Source organism: Mchenga conophoros, linkage group LG8 (genome assembly GCF_057382185.1).
Source record: "Mchenga conophoros isolate Kocher_MC1m ecotype Shallow Benthic linkage group LG8, M_conophoros_male_GT1.1, whole genome shotgun sequence".
NCBI lineage: Eukaryota > Metazoa > Chordata > Actinopteri > Cichliformes > Cichlidae > Mchenga > Mchenga conophoros.
The window spans coordinates 10,579,444-10,600,710 of record NC_140533.1 but is presented as its reverse complement, the minus strand read 5'-3'; the positions used below and the strand labels follow the sequence as shown (position 1 = coordinate 10,600,710).

Below are 21,267 nucleotides of genomic sequence, written 5' to 3'. Positions count from 1 at the left end.
TACGCTGGTATTTCTTCAGTACGTGGGTTTGTGAAATCAAAAATGAGCGCTCAGGCCCCGGAGGCTTCATCGCCCCAGCTAACCCCTGCTCAGTCCCTGTCTTTCTCCGTGTCTGCCGTGTGAGTGACTGTGGCCGTGCGAGTGTTGGCCACCCCCTCCTCAACACACACTCACACACATATCTTGCCATCTGTTGACATGTGCAGCTGTTCAAAAATAGCCCCTCTACCAGAAGCTTCCGTAAGTGGCCTGCAGATCAGCAGAGAGGGCTCCTGTCCCACGTCCATGCAGGTTGTTTTGACTCTACAATGACCACGTGTACTCTAAAACCACTGCAAGTTCATTTCTTTTGTTCATTTTTTTAACCCCTCTGTTCATCTGGGGTTTTTGTTCTTTGATCATTTCCTGATCCAGAGTGGCTGCTTGAAGTGCTGCAACCAAAGCTGGAAATGGAGCCCGTTTCTGACCAGTTCATGCAATTCCACCCCATCCATGGTACCAATGTTCGACTGGACCACTCGGGAACCCAGGCCACAAGAGTAGAGAGCTTTGCCAACGGAGTTTGTTTTAGCAAATGCCCCCTGAAGCCTGGAGAGATTTTTCTAATAGAGATTGAAGATAAGGAGCTGGGATGGTGTGGCCACCTCCGGATCGGTCTGACTGCCAGGGACCCCAGGAGCTTAGAGGTGGTACCTGAATACTCCATTCCAAACTTGACAGATTTAGGGGACAGCTGGATATTTGCTATCACGCGCAACCATAACAAGATCGTCGAGGAGGCTGAGGTCCTAGAGCCCAGGCAGGGAGAACTGGTCGGGGGACGGAGGCTTGGGCGAGGGGAGGAAGAAGACGGGGCTGGAGATCAGGCAGATGAACGAACGGCCAGGAACAGAAAACCAAAGACTTTCTTCACCGACACCCACTTGTACATCGAGAATGTTCGAATTCCCAGAGATAAGCTGGTTGGTCGGAGCCGGCCCGGGCGCTACAGTCACATTTTAGACGACTTGTATAAAACCAACGCCCTGCCTCCCACAGCCAGACGCAGCAGGATAGGAGTACTGTATGTGCCTAGAGGAGAAGGCCTGGCTGACATGCACATAGTCATTAATGGGGAGGACATGGGAGCTTCTGCAAAGAGAATCTCTACTGCGGGGCCTCTCTATGCTGTGGTGGATGTATTTGCTGCTACCAAGTGTGTTCGGATTGTCCAGGTGGAGTATGGATGTGAGTGTAGGAATGATTTTGAGATAATAGGATGCAAGGCACAGACATTGATTAGCACTAAAAAAAGATACAACACAGCTACAAAGGAGTCATTGTGTACACGCTCCTTTATTAACATCTTTGTGGTCATCTTCACAGTCACTTTGCATTTCTCTGTAGTTATTTAATCTCTTTGTAGTTGTCTGGCATCTCTTTGCAGTCTGTTGTGTCAAGTTTTTGTCATTTTGAGTCTCTGTGTTGTTGTGTTTGTGTCTGCTTATAATTTTTATCTTCTCTTAGTCAGATTATGGCTGTTTTTAGCCTCTTTTGGACTTTTTGCATCTCTTTGTGTTCATGTTGTGTCTTGTCGTGATTGTTCTCTGCATCCAAAGGGTCGTCACCTTTTTGTCATGTTGGGCTTCACTATGGTAATTTGACCATCCATCAAATATTAATGACTGTTTAATAATTTCAGTTGCTCAGGCTCAGGGACAGCTGGGCAGTTTGCATGTTTAGAAATTCTTTAGTGCTTTTTATTCATCTCTTATTTTCTCCATTGCCTTTAATCTGCTAAAACACTTTGTATTTTTTGTCATTTTCCTCTTCTCTTTTCTGTCACTCCAGTCTCATCCTTGCAGACACTGTGTAGGAAGGCCATCCAGAAGCACATTGTTCACAGGATGGCCATTGACTGGCTCGAGCTGCCAGAGGCACTCAAACACTACTGCAAGTATGAATGAAGGACACATGGACACGTGGATATCACTTAAGTGCTAGGTCCCATCAAGAATTTGATATTTATTTGGATGACATTTATAAATTATAGCGTTACACTCTTTTCACTTGGAGCTGACATGAATTGTTTGAGATGACAAGATCAAAGTAAAGTAAATTTAAATAGTTTGTTATGTGTCTGTTTGATTGATTAGTTTTAATGTTTGCATCACAGGGAGCATCGGTGTGTCACACATCGCTGTGTCTGTAATGAATAAAGTTGTTCCAGCTGCGGTGCAGCTGCTTGCAAGCAGAGGGTTAAATTCATGTGATGATCTGGTCACACGGAGTCATTTCCACATTCATGTTCACGTTTCACCATTTTTTTTTTTCTGACTCCATGGATGAACCAGTGTTGTGTCTACACATAATACAGAACTTAGCAAAGAATTCATTTTAAATTGTATGTTTAGACTTTGTCATTAGTAGCCTTTCAGAGGAAAAAAAAACTATGGCAGATAAACAGTAGTTATAAGTAATGTCCTTATGAAGTAGGAGAAATCCAGCAAAGACCCTGTAGCAAGGCACAGGGCCTACTCATAATGAATATGTTGCCCCAACCTAGTTAATTTAACTGCACTTTACTTCAATTTTTTTTTCTTCAATGAGTTTTTGAAGCCTCGTCAGAAATGGTCTCAGTGGAAACTTGTCAACAATCTGTTTTTGCCTTATATATTTCCATGTTTGCACAAGTTCCAATAAGATGACTGCAATTATTCCCCAGTTTCCCAGCAAACTAAAAAAAAAAAAATGAAGGGTTGCTTGATACTTTTTGCACTGAACTGTGATTTTCAGATTTACATATTTCAGAATAACAATCAATCTCCTTGTAAAGTTAAAACGAGTCTGGCTGTGGTGGAAAGTTATAATTAAATCAATCTTCTTAGTTCTTCTTCATCTGCCTCCATAACCCTCTGCATGTCCTCCTTCACTACATCCATGAATAAGGCTGTAATTGAATTTTAAAAAAGTATCACGTGGTTCCAATTGAAAATATGATGCTTCATTTCCGGTACGTTATGTTGGTTAATGTTTGCTCAGCCCATCAAACACATAAATTAGAGATAACACATCTGTTTCAGACATCAGACTCGGAGTAACACGACCTCCACCTGTGCGTCTGCTGTCAGACACTGACATCTAGTGGCCGTGGTAATAACGGCAGTGGGCGGAGCTCCCGTTAAATCCTAAGCCAGGATCACGTCACACGAGAGGAGGGGAAACCGGAGACGTTCCGTAATCGCTCCCAAACGGAGGAAGAAACACCGAGCAAGCTTAGAAGAGAGAATTTTCCCTTCAGCTAATCTATTTAGACCAAATATCATGTCCTTCTGTCAGTTTTTCGGCGGTGAGATCTACAAGGATCATTTTAAACCAGGTGAGCAGCAGGCGGTCCCGTTATTCGGTAAACGGTGATGTGATGTAACCTCCCCTGGACTGTAGTATATAAGTAAGGATGAAAATGAACTTTGAGGCATCATGTGACTGTAAAATTAAGTAAATCCTGTGCAGCATCGCAGTGGCAGGATACAGGATGTACTGTGGCAAAATCTGGGTACATTTATAAAATAAATGTAGCTGGATTTTACCAGGATCACAATAGAATAAAGCTGCTGTAATAGTAAAAACAAAGCAGTGATACAGCTTTAGAATCCAATCAAGTATTTAGCTACAGCTATTAAAGGGTGGTATGTTCAAACGATTTCTTCAGATGTTGTCATGGCACTTGGAGGAATTTTTGTAGCACACAGATTTTAGTTTTTGTTAATGAGCAAACAAACTGTAGAATATGGAGCAATGCTGGAAGGATTTTAGCCCAAAAAAAGTGCAAAAAAACAGCACGATCTCAGCTATTCAGAAAACAAAATAAACCCAGTTCTCTCTAACTACTTAAACATCTTTAGATTATATTGAATGTCTTTTTGCAGGTTGGAAATAAATAAAGGCACCAAAGCTTTTTTTTGCATGTCCCCCTGCAGGAGTGTATGTGTGCTCCAAATGTAACCATCCGCTCTTCTCCAGTCGGTCCAAGTTTGCTCACTCGTCTCCCTGGCCGGCTTTCACAGAGACCATCAGGGAGGACAGTGTAACCAAGATGATGGAGACCCTCACCGCCTACAAGGTCCGAGTCACAACCAAGCAAAGTGTGCATTGCAGCAACAAAAATCATAATTACAGTCACCTGTTGGTTCCAACGGGAGGTTTGTGCACTCTGGTGTTGTGTGTACACAGGTCCTGTGCGGCAAGTGTGGCAATGGACTAGGCCACGAGTTTGTAAATGACGGTCCAGAGGAGGGAATATCGCGTTTTTGAATATTCAGCCACTCGCTCAAGTTTGTCCCCAGAAAAGGTAGAGAACTGTGTTTACTGCTGTTTTATAACAAGTTAACCTTGGAAAATCCATGCATGCAGGCAGAAAAGGTCACTTCACCTATATTATAAAACCTGCTTCTTAGCAATAATGCTTTGTTAAGCTGTGAAATGAATACTCCCTGTTAAAAGTTTTAATTGGTAGCTGTTTCTCTTAAAAGCAGAAAATAATAAGCATTGTCCACAATGAGGTCAGTTGATTCTCTCACATATGAAACAATCCTTTCTTGCAAAAACCACTCACCACTGGTGATTCAGGCTCGATAAGCATTAGGAAAAAGAATCAACTGTACAATATAGCTATTAGAAGAATATAGTGGATTTAAAGTACAATATTATTGAATCTGAAATGAACTGAGGTAGCAAATGCTGTTCCGGTTCTCTCGTCTAATAACTCGTGTGTCCTGATGTTGCTCCACAAAGTGCTCGATGTTTGAGATTTGACTGGTAGCTTCCTGTAAGAGTGAATCAGCATTTTTCAGATTTAGCCTCACATGCAATCAAACAACAGCAAGTGTGTTTCTCTTCTCTGTCCAAGGTAAGGACAAGCAGTAAAGAGCGAGTGAAGTGTTTCGTGTCCAGCTGCTGTACCTGCTGCTCGGCTCGAATCCGGCGAACAGGTTGGGTCGGTGGGTGACGTGGATGGGAGAAAGGCCCCGGAGGGACGTCCTGTCCACTGAAGAATCTTTGACCGGGCCTGTGACGCCGAGCTCGGACCGCATCTCTGCAAATATTCCTTTACAAGATGGTTCAAATATTTTGAACACCTCATATTTAATGTGCATTTAGTCATTTACTCTCCTCAGCTGAAACACGTTGATGTGAGTAGACACACTTGAAAGCAGTTTCACTTCCAAAGACTGCTGTCTATTTAAAAATATCGACTATGCACCAAAGTCCAGATAGTCTGCCTGCTGTTGTGTTACTTGAAATTCATGCAGTAGCAAACAAATCATGACTCAGCTGATTTGTTCTTCCAGTTTCCAGTGTTTTGTTGCTTATGCGAAGGAAAAACCAAACAATAAATTATATTTGATAGAGTCCGTCTTTGTCTTTAAAGATGCATTTGCAGCACTTAACATAGCTACATTAGGGATGAACTTGCTTATTTAAATTTACCTTCAAAGTGGTAGAGCTGTCATTCTTTAGATTGAGCTCTAGATGGCGATATTGTCCTTTCACATGACATTCACTGTTTTCCACAAGTGAGGATTCCCTACATTTGCCCCTATATGATGCAAACGGTGTACTGTATGCTTTGGTATACTGCCTACGCGTGTGATTGATGCACAGGCAGAAATCTGTGTGTGTGTTTGTGGGAGTTCTCTGGCATTAATTCCTTCAGCTGGGGCTTAGGCGCTCTCTGAGGCCCAGCTGCAGGCCATATTCTCTGGGTTCCGGGGGTTGGCAAAGACCCTGAGGTTCAGAGGAGTAGCTCGGCCGCCTGGTGAGAGATTGAGGGCTATCATTACAAAGGAAGTAAACATACACCCTCGTGCACACAAAGCTCGACAAACGTGTCAGTCGCCACCCTCTCTCGTCCATGTCACAGACGTGTATTACCTCAAAGAGATGTATTATTTTTTTCCCACCTAATTGCTGTCACATGCATCGACTCGCTTTCTTTTTTTTCCTATGTGCAAAAACATGGAGCTGTACATGCCAAAACACACACAGAACACACACACTGAACTCCATTTTATTGGTCTCACCACAGACAAGTTAAGTTTAAAGCCTATTTTCTTTCCAAACATCACTTCTTGTAGTGTGCAATTACGAGAGGTCATCATAACATTGGGAGATGTCGATGAACTCTCACCGTCCGCAGCTTGAATATTCAGCTGCAAACATTCCATCCGACTTCACGTGTTCGCGCTGCCAAAGGTATTCAAATGCATTCAGGCCTCAGAGTGGCAGAGAAGCCTGACCTTGCACCGAGGTTGTTACGGCTGAGTGAATTTCCTCTTGTGTTGTCTTGGCAGGCAGACACTCAGCTTATTCTTTCAACATAACTTAGCTTATTTGGTGGATGTTTTTACCCAAGATGCCGCACTGCACAGCATTTTGAGCAGAGGTGGTCCCGCTAGGAGTTAAACCCATAACTCTTGGCAGTGGTTGTCATGCTCTGCCTCTGGTATACTGTACAGCCCTGTAGGATAAGGTAAAAGCAGATACATCTAGGGGACTGTGATTACGACATCAGATAGCCGAGATGAAGTCTGTAATTACAGAGAAAGGAGCCCCATGGATCATCTTTGCTGTTATATTCCACGAGGCTGTGACATGTGGTTCATTCCTGTCATGATTGACTTCTTTCTTATGCACTCTTTGTACCTCAACGAGTCATTCATATTATGCAGAAATTTGCTCGTATTTCCCACAATAGTTTTCCATAAAAATCTTAAGGGACTAACTCTTTCCAGTTTGGTCTGGGCATCATCTTTTTCTTTCCTTATTCATTGTCATCTTTAAACACTAGGTGGCATCAACCACCATAGACATCATCCATTTATGGTTAGTGAAGTCCTGTTATGTGTTAGCATTTCAGTGTTTTGGAAGCCTATGTGACGATCTTTGAAAGAAGCTTGCTACACCCTTGCTGACTAACAACTTGTGCTTGAGGAGTCTACCCTTGCTGGCTGTTGAAAAGAATAAAGCGCCTTTTTCGTAATCAAATCTGGAAGGTACCCATCTGTTCTGCTATCCATGATGCTAACATGGAATAACAGTGATAGCATGCTAATGTTTCCTGGGGGTCACTACGGTCAGCAGCTATTGCTCAAAATCTTTTATGTTCTTAAACTGCGTCCGCATCCCATTGGATTACTAATGCTGGTGTCAGTACTAATGCTAGGTGTCAGAAAGGAGCCCCCCAAGAGGAGTATCCAGGCTAACGTTGTTAGCTAACAACGTTGTTAGCTACTGAGCATGTTGTTTCACAGATAAATTTGCTCCTCGCTAACCACATGCAGTTCAAAATGCCAAAATAGCGAAGCCAGAAACGCTCATCTCAAGGCTTTAAAATAGGACTTCACACACAATTCAGTTAATAGTGGAACACTACATACTTCTTACTCTTATTCACAACAATTAAGAGGACTAGCCTGCAGCACTTTTTTCGTTTCACTCATGTATATGCTGCTGTATATATTCAGATGAGAAAAACTTTGGTTGTTTATAAAAATTCACAACAGAAAGATACATGTGACAGTGATTCATCATCTTTGCAAGCTACATATAGCCTGTAAGCCTTGGATTGATGTTGACGTGAAATTACTGTTTCACGTCAATTACTTATTATACAATTACTTGATATAGAGATGTTATTAATTGCTGTATGTGTGGTTATGTTTGTGCAAGTTTCGTCCAGAAATTTTGGCCAACACATTAAGAAGATTCAAACAGACATACATACTTATTAAATTGCAATGCCAATGCTAGCTATCTTGATAACATCCATAGGTTTTTATCAGGCATTGATGTTACATCTGCCATTTTTTTTGTTACTTTGTGTTTAATTGCCATCTTCACTTGTTTCAGTTTAGTTTCTTGGTCAGAGGCTTTAAAAATCTCAGATGTTTACAAAATGTGTTGCAGTCAAATGCTGCAATTGTCATTTCCACTGAGTGCCAAACTTTCCATTTTTTGAGATACACTACACTGGTCAAAATATAAAGTGTACTAAATAAAAGTGCGGCAACAGAAGGGTCTGATTTGAGACATAATAACCATTTTAATATTAGACGCAATGCTACATTTGGTAATTGGCCATGAAAATCTAAACAGAAAGAAACAGTTTCACCTCTTGTTGTTTATGGAAAAAAAAAATGTCATCATATATATTTCTTTTAATTTATGTTGGCGTTTTCTGCAATATGACTAAACATGTCTGTTTTCTAATGGCACTATATCATCTAATTTTGCCCTCAAGAAAAAGAGTTGCTTCACAAAGGCCTGTGCTTACATGTTTTACAAGGATTTTTCTATTAAAAGTTGGCATCTGTAAATGTTCATAACACTACTGTCAGTGATCTGAAGTTATATCTCGCAGGAAACCAAACAAAGTTGCACACCTCTAAACCACAAATATGATAACTACCTTTCTGGTCTGAACATCTTTGCACGTCATAAAAGGCTTCCACTTGGCATGTTGTGCACAGCTACTTGATAGATAATTCAGCAATAATTGATCTTCTCATAGCTATCATTAACTTTAGCATGACTCATACGCATCAAGCTGCATTTGGGTTTCACCACTGATGAAATGAAAGACGCAAAACAGAAACAGAGTGCTTTCTCAATGAGGTGTGTGGACGTAGGACGTCTGCGGGTTAATGGCGACTCTCTCCGAAGGGCAGACATCACGCTGTTGTTGCAAAGGCGCCGCATTAACCTGGCTGCCCTGAAACATTTTAAGATCGAGCTAATGTTTGATCCAGTGAGAAAAAACATTTCTGTACTGGTGTGAAGAAGCTCAAATATATGTTACCTGTGCAGTGTTGTAAAAAAAAGAAAGGGTATTCAAAGAACTACACCTTTTCTTCCCCGGCCGTACAGATGAATCTTTCATTACAAACGGGGAGTTTATGGAGGGCTCTCCTACCACAGCTTAATTGAAAGGGTAAATGAATCCAAATTAGTGTATTTTATAAAAGAAAATGTTCTGGTCTACAAAACAAACACTTTTCAGACATTCTGCACAGCACTTTGGAGAAACCTAATGGAAAAAACCTTTGTTCTCCAATTTTTCCCAAAGCAGTAAATCCCAAGGGTATTTCCGAATAGACGACTTTTCACATTCATAGGTACTATTTTCTTTGGGTTTCTAGCCCACGGGCTCCAGATCAGATAAGATGATTATTCAAAATTGTCCCATCAGTCATCGCTGCCCCTGAGCCAAAAAACAGGTGGATGACATCATGGTTATTAGGGCATATTAGAGCCACTTGCTGAGCCAAAACACACACAAACGCCGAGACGCACATGCATACCCACATATCAGTTTTGCTATGGGACGGTGAAACTCTATTGTCTCGATCTAGATAAAGAGTTAGATTTAACCGTTATATATTCAGCAGAAATGCCTCCTCCATAGGGGCGACTGTTAGACGACAAACAATTACCTGTACCTGCATCGCGGTATGTTTATCCTTCCTATTAGGAAGGCATTTTAAAATGGAGTATGTGAGCAGGAATGACTTGATGGTGCAGTTTAGTGTTGTGTTTTATTGTAATATTTTATTCTTGTAATTATGTCCATGTCATGATATATTGCATGGTCAGAGACTTTGCCTTAACGCCTTACTTTGAATGTACCAGAAGTCAAAGTACGAGTTTTGGTGGTAACAACTTGCTCAGTAGATGGGAAAACCCCCAATGAGAGATAGCATTTCTATCAGTTTGCTAATATGTGGTATATATGTGCTAAATGGTGCAGCCATATTGGACTCCCACACTATGAATCTATTTGAGATGCCAACAAAAATAACTCATTATAATTTTTGATATATTATATATGAAGCTTTAAATCTCAAACACATGTGCATGCTAGCAAAAATGTCACGATTCTGTATTTGTTTCATACTTTTTAAATAATATCTATTATATGTTTATCTTTTTTTGGTCTGTCGATGCTGTTTTTTGTTTTTTCGGTTGCTTTTGCAGTCTGTAGGTAGAAAGTCTTCAGAGCGCTCTATGCAGTCCTGTGAATTCAGTAGCTTGTAGAACCACCTTTACCAGCAATAACATTTTCTTAGTTTATCAGTCTCTCACATCATTGCGAAGTATAGTCTTTAGACTTTTCTTTTTATGCTCATTTTTATCCTGCATATATACAGAATTTTGCCATACTGTGCACTGTTTACATGCTAAAAAATGGAACAAAAAACAAACATCACATCACTTAATTGAGGCTTGCTGGCATTCATTTGTGCACAGCTCTCTGAAGGTCCCACCACAATAATTCAGTCAGGTTGAGGTCTGGAGTTTCGCTGGACCATTGCAGCACTTTGATTCTTTTCTTTTTCAAATGAATTAGCTGGGATGTTTGCTCCTGGGAAGATTCACAGCTGTCTTGAATGCCTATTTCTTTCTCACTGAAGAATGGCAGACTTTCAGATTCTTTTGGCGGTGGTCTTATAACGGTTGCTCACTCACTGTTATTCCTCCCTGACGTTGTGTTAACACGCAGCTGGAAGCTCGAGACCAGCAAACTGCCAAAATGTCTGCTTTTATAGAGGTGCTCTCATTTGCTAATGATCACTCAATCAAATGCATTTCATTAGCAGCACTTGGCTGCTCCTTATCCTCTTAATTCCTAAGGAAGCAGAAAGGCTGTGTTTAGGTTTTTTTACAGGTCTTCTTCGTGTCTCTTTCGCCTTTCTGCACTTGTTTGTATAGTTATAAACTATTTTTTACCCCCTTCTTGTGTACTAAAGAAAGTTTGAAGAAAAAATATTTTGCTTTTTTCTACAAAAATAGATGCCTTGAAGGGTTACTCCAACAATGCAGTGTCACTTCTATATTGCCATCTGAGTCACAAAGACTTTGAGACTGAGATGCACACTTTTTTCTTTTCTTCCTTCTTTTTTTTGTGTTTTTTTGTGTTTTTGTTAGTGCAACTCACTACCTTCATGGACATGCTATGTCTGAAAGTAAATACCCTTGTGCTTCAGGCGCCACACCTAAAGTTTGGAGCATCATCAAAGACATTTCAAAGCGTCATGCCAAATCTGTTATAACCTCATCCCGATGGTCATTTGACTTTACAAAGTGTTTTCGCAGTCTGAATAGTACTCATAATGATGAGTAAACCAACCTACTTGTGTAAAATTGGTAGAGCCTCTAATTGGCTCTGGTGCATTTATGCAACATTTCACTTCAAACGCACAACCTGATGGTGTTCTCCGTGGCTCCCCTGATAGCCATTTAATGATGTAAATCAAGGTAAAACATACTGGAGATAGAAAGCAGCTCCAACTTGTCAGATCACTAACCACTTGCTGTTTATTTACAGTGTTCTGGCATGGGCAGCATTGAAGTTCGGAAAAGCAGGCCTAGGCTATAAATTTGTCTGAAGATGTAAAACCATCTGAGTAAAAAGAGACAAAGCACGCTCTATGACCCGTTCCTGCTGGGTGAAGATCGTGCAGTCAGAAGTTAAATCATGCTGCAAACAGGATCGACCCACAGGCAGCTACCCAGCCAGGCAGTGGAACAAAAGTCACTCAGCATCTGGGCTGAATTACGTTCCATCCTCTGGACAAATCTCCACCATCCATCTTGATGCCCTGACGCCTGTCGACTTTAGCGCCCAGCTCCCTCGGCCTGCTGTGTGTCCCCAGTGTCAGCGGCATCTCTCGGGTCCCAGCGGACCCCATACGTACACACCCATACATCATGCTGCGAGATCAGAGCATTGAGCTGCTGCTCAATAAGTCAGCACAGACAGCGAGGTATCGACAACTTTCAGCTCCAGATGGGATTTGAGTTAAAAATGCAACAAGGGGCTATACTGGCGTGCTTTTCTTGCCAGATGTTTAACAGTGGCTTTGATTCTGTAAAAGGTCTGCTATGCATCTGTATAAAGTTAATGTCCTGGTATGGGGCTCATAAATATGTACTACAACATTCTTCATTATTTCTATTAAAAAGGAGACACTGTTTCAGATGTGTACCAAATGTATTTTTTATCAAATGGTTACTCGGTACAGCGAACTAAAGCTGAGGCCGGTTTATATGCACGGTTCATTCAAACCACTTTTGTGCAAAGTGTCACTCAGCCACATCTAAAGGCATAATTACGCCTTAATGGTCACACTCGGGGACAGCACGAAAACCCTGCCATCACAGAGAGGGCAGCAATCGTTCAAACTGGGATGAAGGTGTGCCATTTTCATGGTGCTGCACTTACTTGAACCCACAAGTGGCAGAAAGTATGAAGACAAAAAACAAGTGAAAAAGAAGCCCAGTCCTTATTACCTGCCCGATTGTTGCAACTGAATTTTGAGCTCTTAATGAGAATCTCAGGAGCAGTTAAAGCACACTGACAGTTAAAGCCTTCATTGTTGTGGCCTTTCTGATGATCCCAGTGTGTTTTTGTAATCTTTAGTTCTTGTTTGCTTTGTGTGTTTTCCTTGACCTTGCTTTATTTTGAAGTTTACTTCTTCATGTGGCTTTCTGTATTTTAACTTTCCACCATTGTTACAGCTGCCCACATGGGCAAGCCAAATGCCTTCTGGAGAAAGATTGTACGGTCAGACGAGACAAAGATTTAGGTATTTGGCCAAGAAGTGTGTTTGGAGGAGTAAAGGCCAGGCTTTAAAACCATAACACACTGCACCCGCAGTCAAGCATGGTGGTGGTAGCATCGTGCTCTGGGGCTGTTTTGCTGCCAGCGGTGGATAGAAAACTTAAGAGGGACGTCTACTTCCAAATTCTTCATTTTCACCTTGATGCAACAGCTAAACCATTGAAATTTGGACACAGTTGGGTGTTCCAACAGGACACACAAAATGCATTTGGTCAAGGTGCTAAGGAACATTTAACTAACTATTAGTGGGTGTGTACATATATATTGACCTTGTGTGTGTTAGAAAAGATAGATAAGTTCAAACTTGTGCACCAAATTCTTGTTTTTTTTTTAAGTCATTAAGCAAATGGTTAAAGGATTAAGGTTAAATAATCATTAAAAGCCCCAAATTACCATGAGATTTATGCCCATGACCTAAGTATTCAAACCTCTGACCACAACTCTTTGTGTTTAAAATAGTGCCATCACTTTTAAAGAGTCAAATTATTAAAAGTATTTTTTTAATTACGCATCTTTCTGTGTTTTATCTCATCATTTCTGCTTTTACTATACCATTTTCCAACATTTTAAGCATCAGACGTTAAGTTTCATTCTCCCCCTGTGTATTGGTTAAAGGTCAAACATACAGTAAAGAGGAAAAATGGAAAGTATCCATATTGGAAAAAGGAAAAACTATCCATCCCTCTGTGTCATCATCAGGCCAAAAATCTGTCTTAGACTTTACAAATCCCAGAAACATAACTCAAAACCAGTGTAAATAAATCCAAATCTGCTTTATGTGAGTAGGAATATACTTCTAACCTCAGTACGAAAATGTCACTTAATTTAGTATAATTTAGTGAACTGACCCTTTACCAGAAATATAGCAGGGGGAAGGAAAGAACTGAATATGATGTGATACAAAGTTTAAGCAGAAGTGCTTCATGGGATGTCTGGCCGCAGCAGGTAGAAGTGCATCCAGGTTTCAAGCACCATCTGCCCAGTAATCACCATCTGGTTTGCTTTCTGAGCCTCACTTCTGCGTCGCCGTGGATTCCTCCTGTCAGCACCGCTCGCTGTTTGTAAACATCGTCTTTTACTGCTGTCTAACTGCATTATCTTAAGTCCAAGAGCAGATAAGAGAAAAACCGAGTGACTGGCTTCAAAGCAGCCGAGCTTCCTGAACCGCAGCGGCACACGCTCCAAAGAAATGTAATCAGGGGCTTTTCTCCTGGCCATCGCTGCAGAACTGGTGCTGCCATACACTCTGTTGTTTGTGTGTGCGGTGTTAGTGGTTGAGGGGGTCATGTTTGTTTAGGCTCTGTCTTTCCCTCTGTGGGTACGGCCTAGGTTTATAGAGGTATAATTCTGTGGTGAAACTGCTCAAGATCTTACAAGTTTTCTGAGTTTTCCTTTGCTCCATCGATTTCTCCTGCTTAAACAACCACATAGTGAAATCAATGCCACTCTATAAAGCTCCTGTATTCAAAACACAGGCATTCACGCAAACACCATGTAACTGTAATAGCCCCAAATGATCTAACAGCATGGCACGTGTCTGAATTTATATTCGTTTCCAGCTTCTGATAAATCTCTGTGGAATTTCACAGCAGAGAGAAGAAGTGACCAGAATGATTATAAACCACTTTTTTTCCCCCAAATTCTGTGAATGACATCATGATTGTAGATCAAGGAATGGTATGGTTTTGGAGATCACACAGCGCAGTAAATTGCACGGTAGCTGTAGCGTGCAGTCTGACATTTTGGGCTAAATGTTTGATGCGGAGGAAAGAAGAAGGTGGGCAGAAGGAGGCCCTCGCGCAAGGACTCACCAACACACACACATATGAAATGCACTCGCATAACCTGCGAGCACAGATGCCGCTGTGAAGCTTTAATCTGCTCGTATCATGGGGTGGTCTTATTACTTTGAGTTACATCTGTCAGATAACGTATCGGAGAAGACAATTGCTGCTGTGAACTGTAGCCCAGATAGGCCGATTGCTCTGTTGCCATCAAGTCCCCGAGGTCTCCTGTAACTTCATTCCAGGGTTTGATTGTGGGCTGTTTCATGAAGTTGGGCTTTTTTTTGTTTGTTTGTTTGTCCAACGTGTTTTTTTCTTGCTCAAAAGTGCTGTAGAGGTAAAGATCAATACTGCTTTTCTAATTCATATGAAAGTAAACAGCCAGAAGTTGGCTAACCTGGTGAACTTTAGCTGAAAAGTAAGCGCGTGCACATAAAAGTACACATATAAAATTACATGTTTGCACTCTTGTCTAACGGAGATGACGGATTTGAGTCCACTTTCATGTCTTGTTGATAAATAAGAGGCTACAGGCCGCAGACAGCGTTAGCATAGCTATCACTGCTAGCAAGCAGCGCTGATAGAAATTTGACACGTTATAAGCTGCCACTAGGAAAAACTTTTTTAATGGCTTTATTTACTTGTTTAGTTTTTTGTAGTGCTGCTAGCGTTAATCTCATTAAAATGATGTTAATGCCATAACCACATTAACGCGGTGAATCTCCATTAGCGAGTTAGCACGGTTAGCAAGTTAGCTCGCGCAGCGTGGGGCTGCACAGCACGGGGCTGCACAGCGCCGGTTATTTATTTTGTTATTTTGGGTTTTTTTTACGTGCGGTTATTAATAATAAAATAGTTCTTGAATATATAAATAGAATGCAATAATAATTTATATGTATATTTTTTAAAATGGCAGTTTGATGCTGTTTGTAACCAAGACATGGAATTCAGGACTGATTTAGGAGTGTATGTATGTGAAGACATATGCAAATCTTGCACTTTATTTATGTTTGATGTTGTATTGTGTTGATAATTCAAAGTAAGTTAAAATATATACATTTTAGCGGCGACTGGTTTCGCTTTCAGCCTTTCAGGCTATTTGCTTTGGTGTCTGTGTCATTATCGCAAAATTTATCATTACAGCAAAACGTGCTGCAGTGGGAAGGGAGACAAACATGATACTTTGTTAGGTGTTTATATGACTAACTGAGGACAGGTCTGTCAGTGCTATAACAACAAAACTGTGCCAAATGCAGTCATGAAATTTTACAGGATTGTAGCTGAGATCCAAATGAAGTGCACGTTCAAAGATGGATGCTGTCCAGCCAGTGACTACTGATTAAGTGGTGGGGGTTATTCATGAGGCAAAACACCAACATGTTGATCGGCTTCACAGTTCGCGTGATCCTATAATATGACCATCTCTAGTTAAACAATCACGTTAATGTGCAAGAGACTAATATTTTCACTTCTCAGGTTTAAAGAAACCCGGTGTAGCACGAACTATCAGGAAACTATCATGAAAGTGGTGTTGAATGTTTTGGCAGGTGTTTATATGTCTGTTAATCTATGGACCGATTTCAACATGATGGTGTAACAAGGGCACAAGATAGTGTCACGAAACCTTCCAGGTGTGTAGCTGAGATCAGAATCACGGGGACTCAAAAGCTTTTCTTTGGGCCACTCTCTTTTATCATTTGCTTATACAGGCATGACTGCCATGTAGATGTGCAGCGTGAGAACTCGTCTGTATATGGCAGTTTTTTTTTTAAAGTGACCCTTAATGACTTAAAACATCTGGAAAGTCTCTCAAGGTCACGAGATAATTACAGTTTAATTCTGCTGTTGAAATGTGTGGCAATCACAGCTGTAGAGAAATGGGGAAAAAAATGGATGCCACTCTGTAAAGTATACACTGTAAAAGAAAACTGTGAAAAAACAGGAAACATCCTGTTAATTTTCTAAATTTTGTATTTGTAAATGGCAAATGGTAAAAAGTAAATGGTTAAAAAATATGGATAAAAAAAAAAAATTCCTTATTTTTAATAACAGTTCATTGTACCATAAATCTTAATTTTTTTATGTAGGTTTTTGTAATGCATTGGTATGTGGGAAGGTTTCATTATGCAAAATTACTTATGTGTAAAGATGACCTGTGCCTTTTTTAAATTATAGTCAAACATGAAAGTCATTTAAATACTAAATAATTTGAAATTACTTTCACAATATAAAAAACAGACTTTTTTGATGTCATTGTTAAGGAACTTGACGATTCAAATATACATCATTAAACGAATTAGGAGACTAGCTACTGATTTTCTTTTATAACAGAAAAATCATTTCAAATAGCTATATATATGGTTAATGTGCCTTTTTTGAGGGGGGGGGGGGGGGGGCTCGTTCCCCTCTCATTCTTTAAGCAACAAAAATGTTAGAAGACGTCAGCAGTAGATGAGCCGATCCTGTCTGCATTGTTGTGTCTGAATCTCAGCCCTGCGTGGAGCACCTGAAGCCTTATCTCATCCTGTGTTGTTACTCCACTGGCTGGAGGGGGAGGTCCAAAATGCTGGCGGTGTGTCACTGGTCAACATGCTGTCAGCACAGCTCAACACATCATTATGGCATTTCCCCAATCCTATTACACAGGGAGTGCATTCATAATGACTGAACGAGAATCAAAATATTTGCCTTAGTGTTAAAGAAGAATGTTTCCACTGAGAGGGAAACATCTGAAATTCATTTGTTCCCCTCCGGTTTTTCTCTCAAATTTGGAGGCCTTTTCTTTTTTCTGCTTTATGAAATCAGAAAAAAATCGAGAAGCAATTAGACGAGAAATAAACAAAAGAGCGCTCCCCCCCCCCACCCCCCAAAACAGCTTTCTTTTGTTTTTTATTTTAGATAATGATCGGTTGCTTGCAATGTAGTGTTGTAAAAGTCTAAATATGAGAAGACAGCCGGTCATTTGGTGAGTGTAATTCCTGCTCTCGCTTTTCTCTCTGCAAAGCTTTAAACTGGTAAACAGTTTTCATAACTGCCCTCTGATTTCCCCAGGTCGCATAGTGAGGCAACAATCGTGTGCAGGCATGCCTGGCACTTGACGTGCCTTCTCTATTGAAAACATTTTTCAAGTAGCAAGCTCATAGCCACACCCATGTGATAATGTACAGTGCTGCTGTGCCCTATACTTACTCAGCTCGCCGCAGAGCTCTGCCCTGCAGTTATGGCTGAGAATATGGCCTTGCCACTGGCTCTCTGTGTGCGTAGATGTGAAGACTCTATGGACTCTCCCATTGGCTGATGCCTGTGCTTTGTTTGTGTCTGAAGTTTTCCTGGTGACAGCTATTGTATAGAGTACAAATTCCTGCAGTGTTTTCTTTGCTGAATGGGAGACGCTGTCATTCAAAGTTTTTGCCTGGTGTAGCTTTTTCCCCCCTTAAATGTTTTGTTGACTGGGTAAAGAGTGTGTCCAGATTGGTCTATTTTTCTATCTCTCAAAACATTGAAGAGTAACAATAGGGGATACAGTGACGTATATTAGGACAACTAAACACCCAAAAAATCAGCAGGGCCGATTGTGTGAATGGAACAAAAAGTCTCTGGTGCTCAAAATGCACTCTCTCTATAAATTACTGTGAAACTATTGAAACTGTGCATATTTTATAGAGAATGAATCTTAATTATTATTAACCACTTGTTTTCTAGTAAAATCTAGTAAAGCATTTTCACCTGTGAATATCTATGTATCAATCTATCTCTATTGGTGTCTGACTTGCCCTCAATTCAGGCACTTTGGATTCTTTGTTGAGTAGTCATAGATAATAAATAAATACATAAAAATTCACCTCTGTCTTTGTAGGAGCTCACTGGCTAAAGCCAGGGGCGCCACCAAGGGGGGGCCACGGGGTACTGGACACCCCCCCCCAAAAAAAAAAAAAAAAATTGCTGGTGGTTTCCTCCATTGCACCCCTGGAAAAACTGTCCTATGTTGGTAATAATTCTATAAACGTGACCACAAGAAAGAGGAAACCATCCTACAATGAGTTGAAACATTAACTTGTTATTCCTGCTCAAAACAGAATTAATTATGGATTTAAAACTCTTATCTGGTTTTCATATCTGGGATTGACCAATAAGTCTATTTGAATAAAGCTTTCCCAGTGTCTTCCTGCAACAGGAACACCTTAAAAAAATCATTGCACCAATCATTGGTCATCAGCAAAATTAAGCAAATTTAACGGGTTTAATGGAACCTGATTGTGACACAGAGCATTGACAAGGGAGGAAATTCTTTAAAAATTCAAGATAGGCCGGGGTTTTGGCATGAGCTTTGGTGGCAGATGTTGGTGGAGGATGCCACTGGCACCCTCACTGTATCCTACTAGTTTGTAGAGCTGCGTATTATCAATAAAACAATAAAAAGTAATAAATAAAAAAGTTTAAAAATGAGAATTTGTATCATTTGGTCTACATTTATTAAAAGTAACAGTGACACACCAGTGCCATCTTGAGGTCAAATGGACAACAGTGTGCAGCATATTATAAAAAATAAAAATATTCTTAGATGCTATATATGAGGCTTTTTTTGACATTCTGCCAAACCAAATATAAAATCAGAGGAATATCAGGAAGGTGTGTGTTAAAGGTCCCTAAACTCCTGAAGTATTCCTTTAAGGTCAAACAAAAACTCCAAAAGTGTTCCCTGAACTCTGGGTTGAATCAGTCAGACTATCTTAAAAAAAAACCCAAGAAGCTCTGCATGAAACTCATCCTTTAATCCACAGTCCTCTTTAATGATGGTGTCTGGTGTGGTTTGGTGATACATTTCTTTGTGTGTGTGTTTGTCCCAGGCTCAGAGCGAGACACATTCCATCCAGGTGACTTAACAGCTCTTCAGTTGCCGGTCGCATCCATTGTCTCTTCAGAGAGGCAGCACAATACAGGTACAATGCTCGGTATTCTCCCGGGGGACAATGACTACAACGCCCTTCTGGACAGCTTGAGAAGTCATGATGGTGTATTCACTCTGAGAGGAAACAGTAACAGATTTTCTATTGTGAGAAACACAAAACTGGAAGCATTAAAAAGAATCACAAAGCACGACATCGGGGTAAGTCTGGTGTATGTCTCAGTGAAATCGCTGATATGACGTCAGTGGTTTCAGATCTAAGATGCATTTCAGGTCATATTGTTTGTCTAAAAACGATGTTTTATATTTGGCAAGACGTCATTTGGTTTCATTTGATAATAAAGAAAGATCGCCTAAGTCTCAGGAGCAGGGGGATGTGAAACAGATCCTGTCTTTGAAGCAGCCGCCACAGGTCATTTGAGGGACTTTGTACAGCTGTCTGTGTTCCCACTGCCTCAGACTGTACAGAGGTGTGTAGGAATTCAACCCACAGGATGCCACTCAGACAAGGGCCTATGTGAAAGAGTGTTAATACCTTAGTTCAGGTGTGTCCCTGTAAACTGAGCAAAGTTCCCATACAGTACACTGTCATTCATGATTACACAGCTATAGTACACAGGCCCCGTAGTGGCCTATTTATACTGCATATCATGTACTGTAATTGTGCTGATGGCCTTCAAATACAATGCAATACAATAACAACATGACATTTTTATTTCCACATTTTATCTGTGCAGTAATTACATGTTTTTCTCAAGAAGCAATAGTCTAAAGCCTCCCCTCATTTCTTTATATTTGGCTTCCGAGGAGACTTTGTTTAAATGAAATTCTTTCTCTCATCTTTAGTCTACTAGTTGTACCTGACTGTTTTCAGAGGAATGTTTGTTAGTTTGCTTGCTTGTTTGGCAACATAGCTCTGACCTATGAATCACCGGAGAATAAAAAAAGGCTCATAACTCAAAGGAGGACCCAGTCTCGCGTTTACACATAACAGAAAAATGGCAAAGAACCAGTTTTAAATGGTGTCTTTAGGAACTTTGTTGCCAGCAGCCTGTTACACCCGCACCTAGGTTGTTCCCATTCCTTTAATTGAATCTATGAAAAATGCCAAAGATAACACAGTTTGACAGGCATGAAATAGTGTTTGTGCACAAAAATGTGATTCACAAAGAGCTATTAGCCAAAATTAGCAGCTATTAGCCAGACCACAACATTAGTGAAGCAGTGTGGGATCCTGTTGACAGCCAACGTCCAAAGAAGAGCTTTGAATGTCCTTCAGGAAGACTGAAGAACTATTCCTAAAAAGTACTGAAATAAGCTACAAGAAAGCTGCCTCAGAGTTCAGACTGTGTTGAAGAATAAAGGTAAATATTGACTCCGAAGCTCATTAGAATCGTATAGTCTCTTATATACCGTGTTCCCATTTGTATTTGCAGATTATAGAGCGAAAGAAAGAAAGTTTCGTGTTTAACAAAATTGAGAACTGGAGCCCAAATATTGTAGATGGTTTGCAATCAATCTCTGAAATATCTGAGTATCCAGTGAGTGGCAGTTCTCCGGGTGAAAAAGCCTTGTTTATGCTGGAGAGGAGAGGGAAATGAAAAGACTCCTTAAAATCTGATAGGAAGGCAACAATAACTGAAATAACACCTGCAGAAGAGCATCTCTGAACGCACAGCATGTCAGCCCTTAAAGCAGAACGGCTACAGCAGGCCACGATCTCTCAGAAATCTCTGTTCCCAGCACATTGTTGAATCTGTGCCATGAAGAATTAGTGCAGTTCTGAAGACAAAAGGTGGGACGGGTCCAACCCACCGCCTAATAAAACGGCCGGTGAGTGAATTTAAGTGCACTAAATACTTTAATATGAATATGCCAACATATTGATTTTCAGACGGGAGTCCTTACAGTAGACT

General features: G+C 40.7%; 2 protein-coding genes across 3 annotated transcripts; both read left to right on the top strand.

The window, feature by feature from the left end:
- The first annotated feature begins 241 nt into the window (after nt 1–241).
- Nucleotides 242–2,145, top strand: neurl2 (neuralized E3 ubiquitin protein ligase 2). 2 transcript variants are annotated; one of them, XM_085283362.1, is made up of 3 exons: nt 242–291; nt 415–1,227; nt 1,831–2,145. In XM_085283362.1, exons 2-3 carry the CDS (start codon nt 450–452, stop codon nt 1,944–1,946), a joined length of 894 nt encoding a protein of 297 aa, XP_085139488.1. In that variant the 5' UTR covers nt 242–291; nt 415–449; the 3' UTR covers nt 1,947–2,145. The 2 variants fall into 2 exon arrangements, with proteins under 2 accessions (XP_085139488.1, XP_085139487.1); XM_085283361.1 differs by having other exon boundaries at nt 245–1,214.
- A 1,058-nt stretch (nt 2,146–3,203) lies between these two features.
- msrb1b (methionine sulfoxide reductase B1b) lies at nt 3,204–5,393 on the top strand. The gene is made up of 4 exons (XM_085284001.1): nt 3,204–3,358; nt 3,960–4,102; nt 4,213–4,330; nt 4,889–5,393. The coding sequence occupies exons 1-4, from the start codon at nt 3,304–3,306 to the stop codon at nt 4,903–4,905; spliced, it is 333 nt and encodes a 110-aa protein (XP_085140127.1). The 5' UTR covers nt 3,204–3,303; the 3' UTR covers nt 4,906–5,393.
- Nucleotides 5,394–21,267: the final 15,874 nt, after the last annotated feature.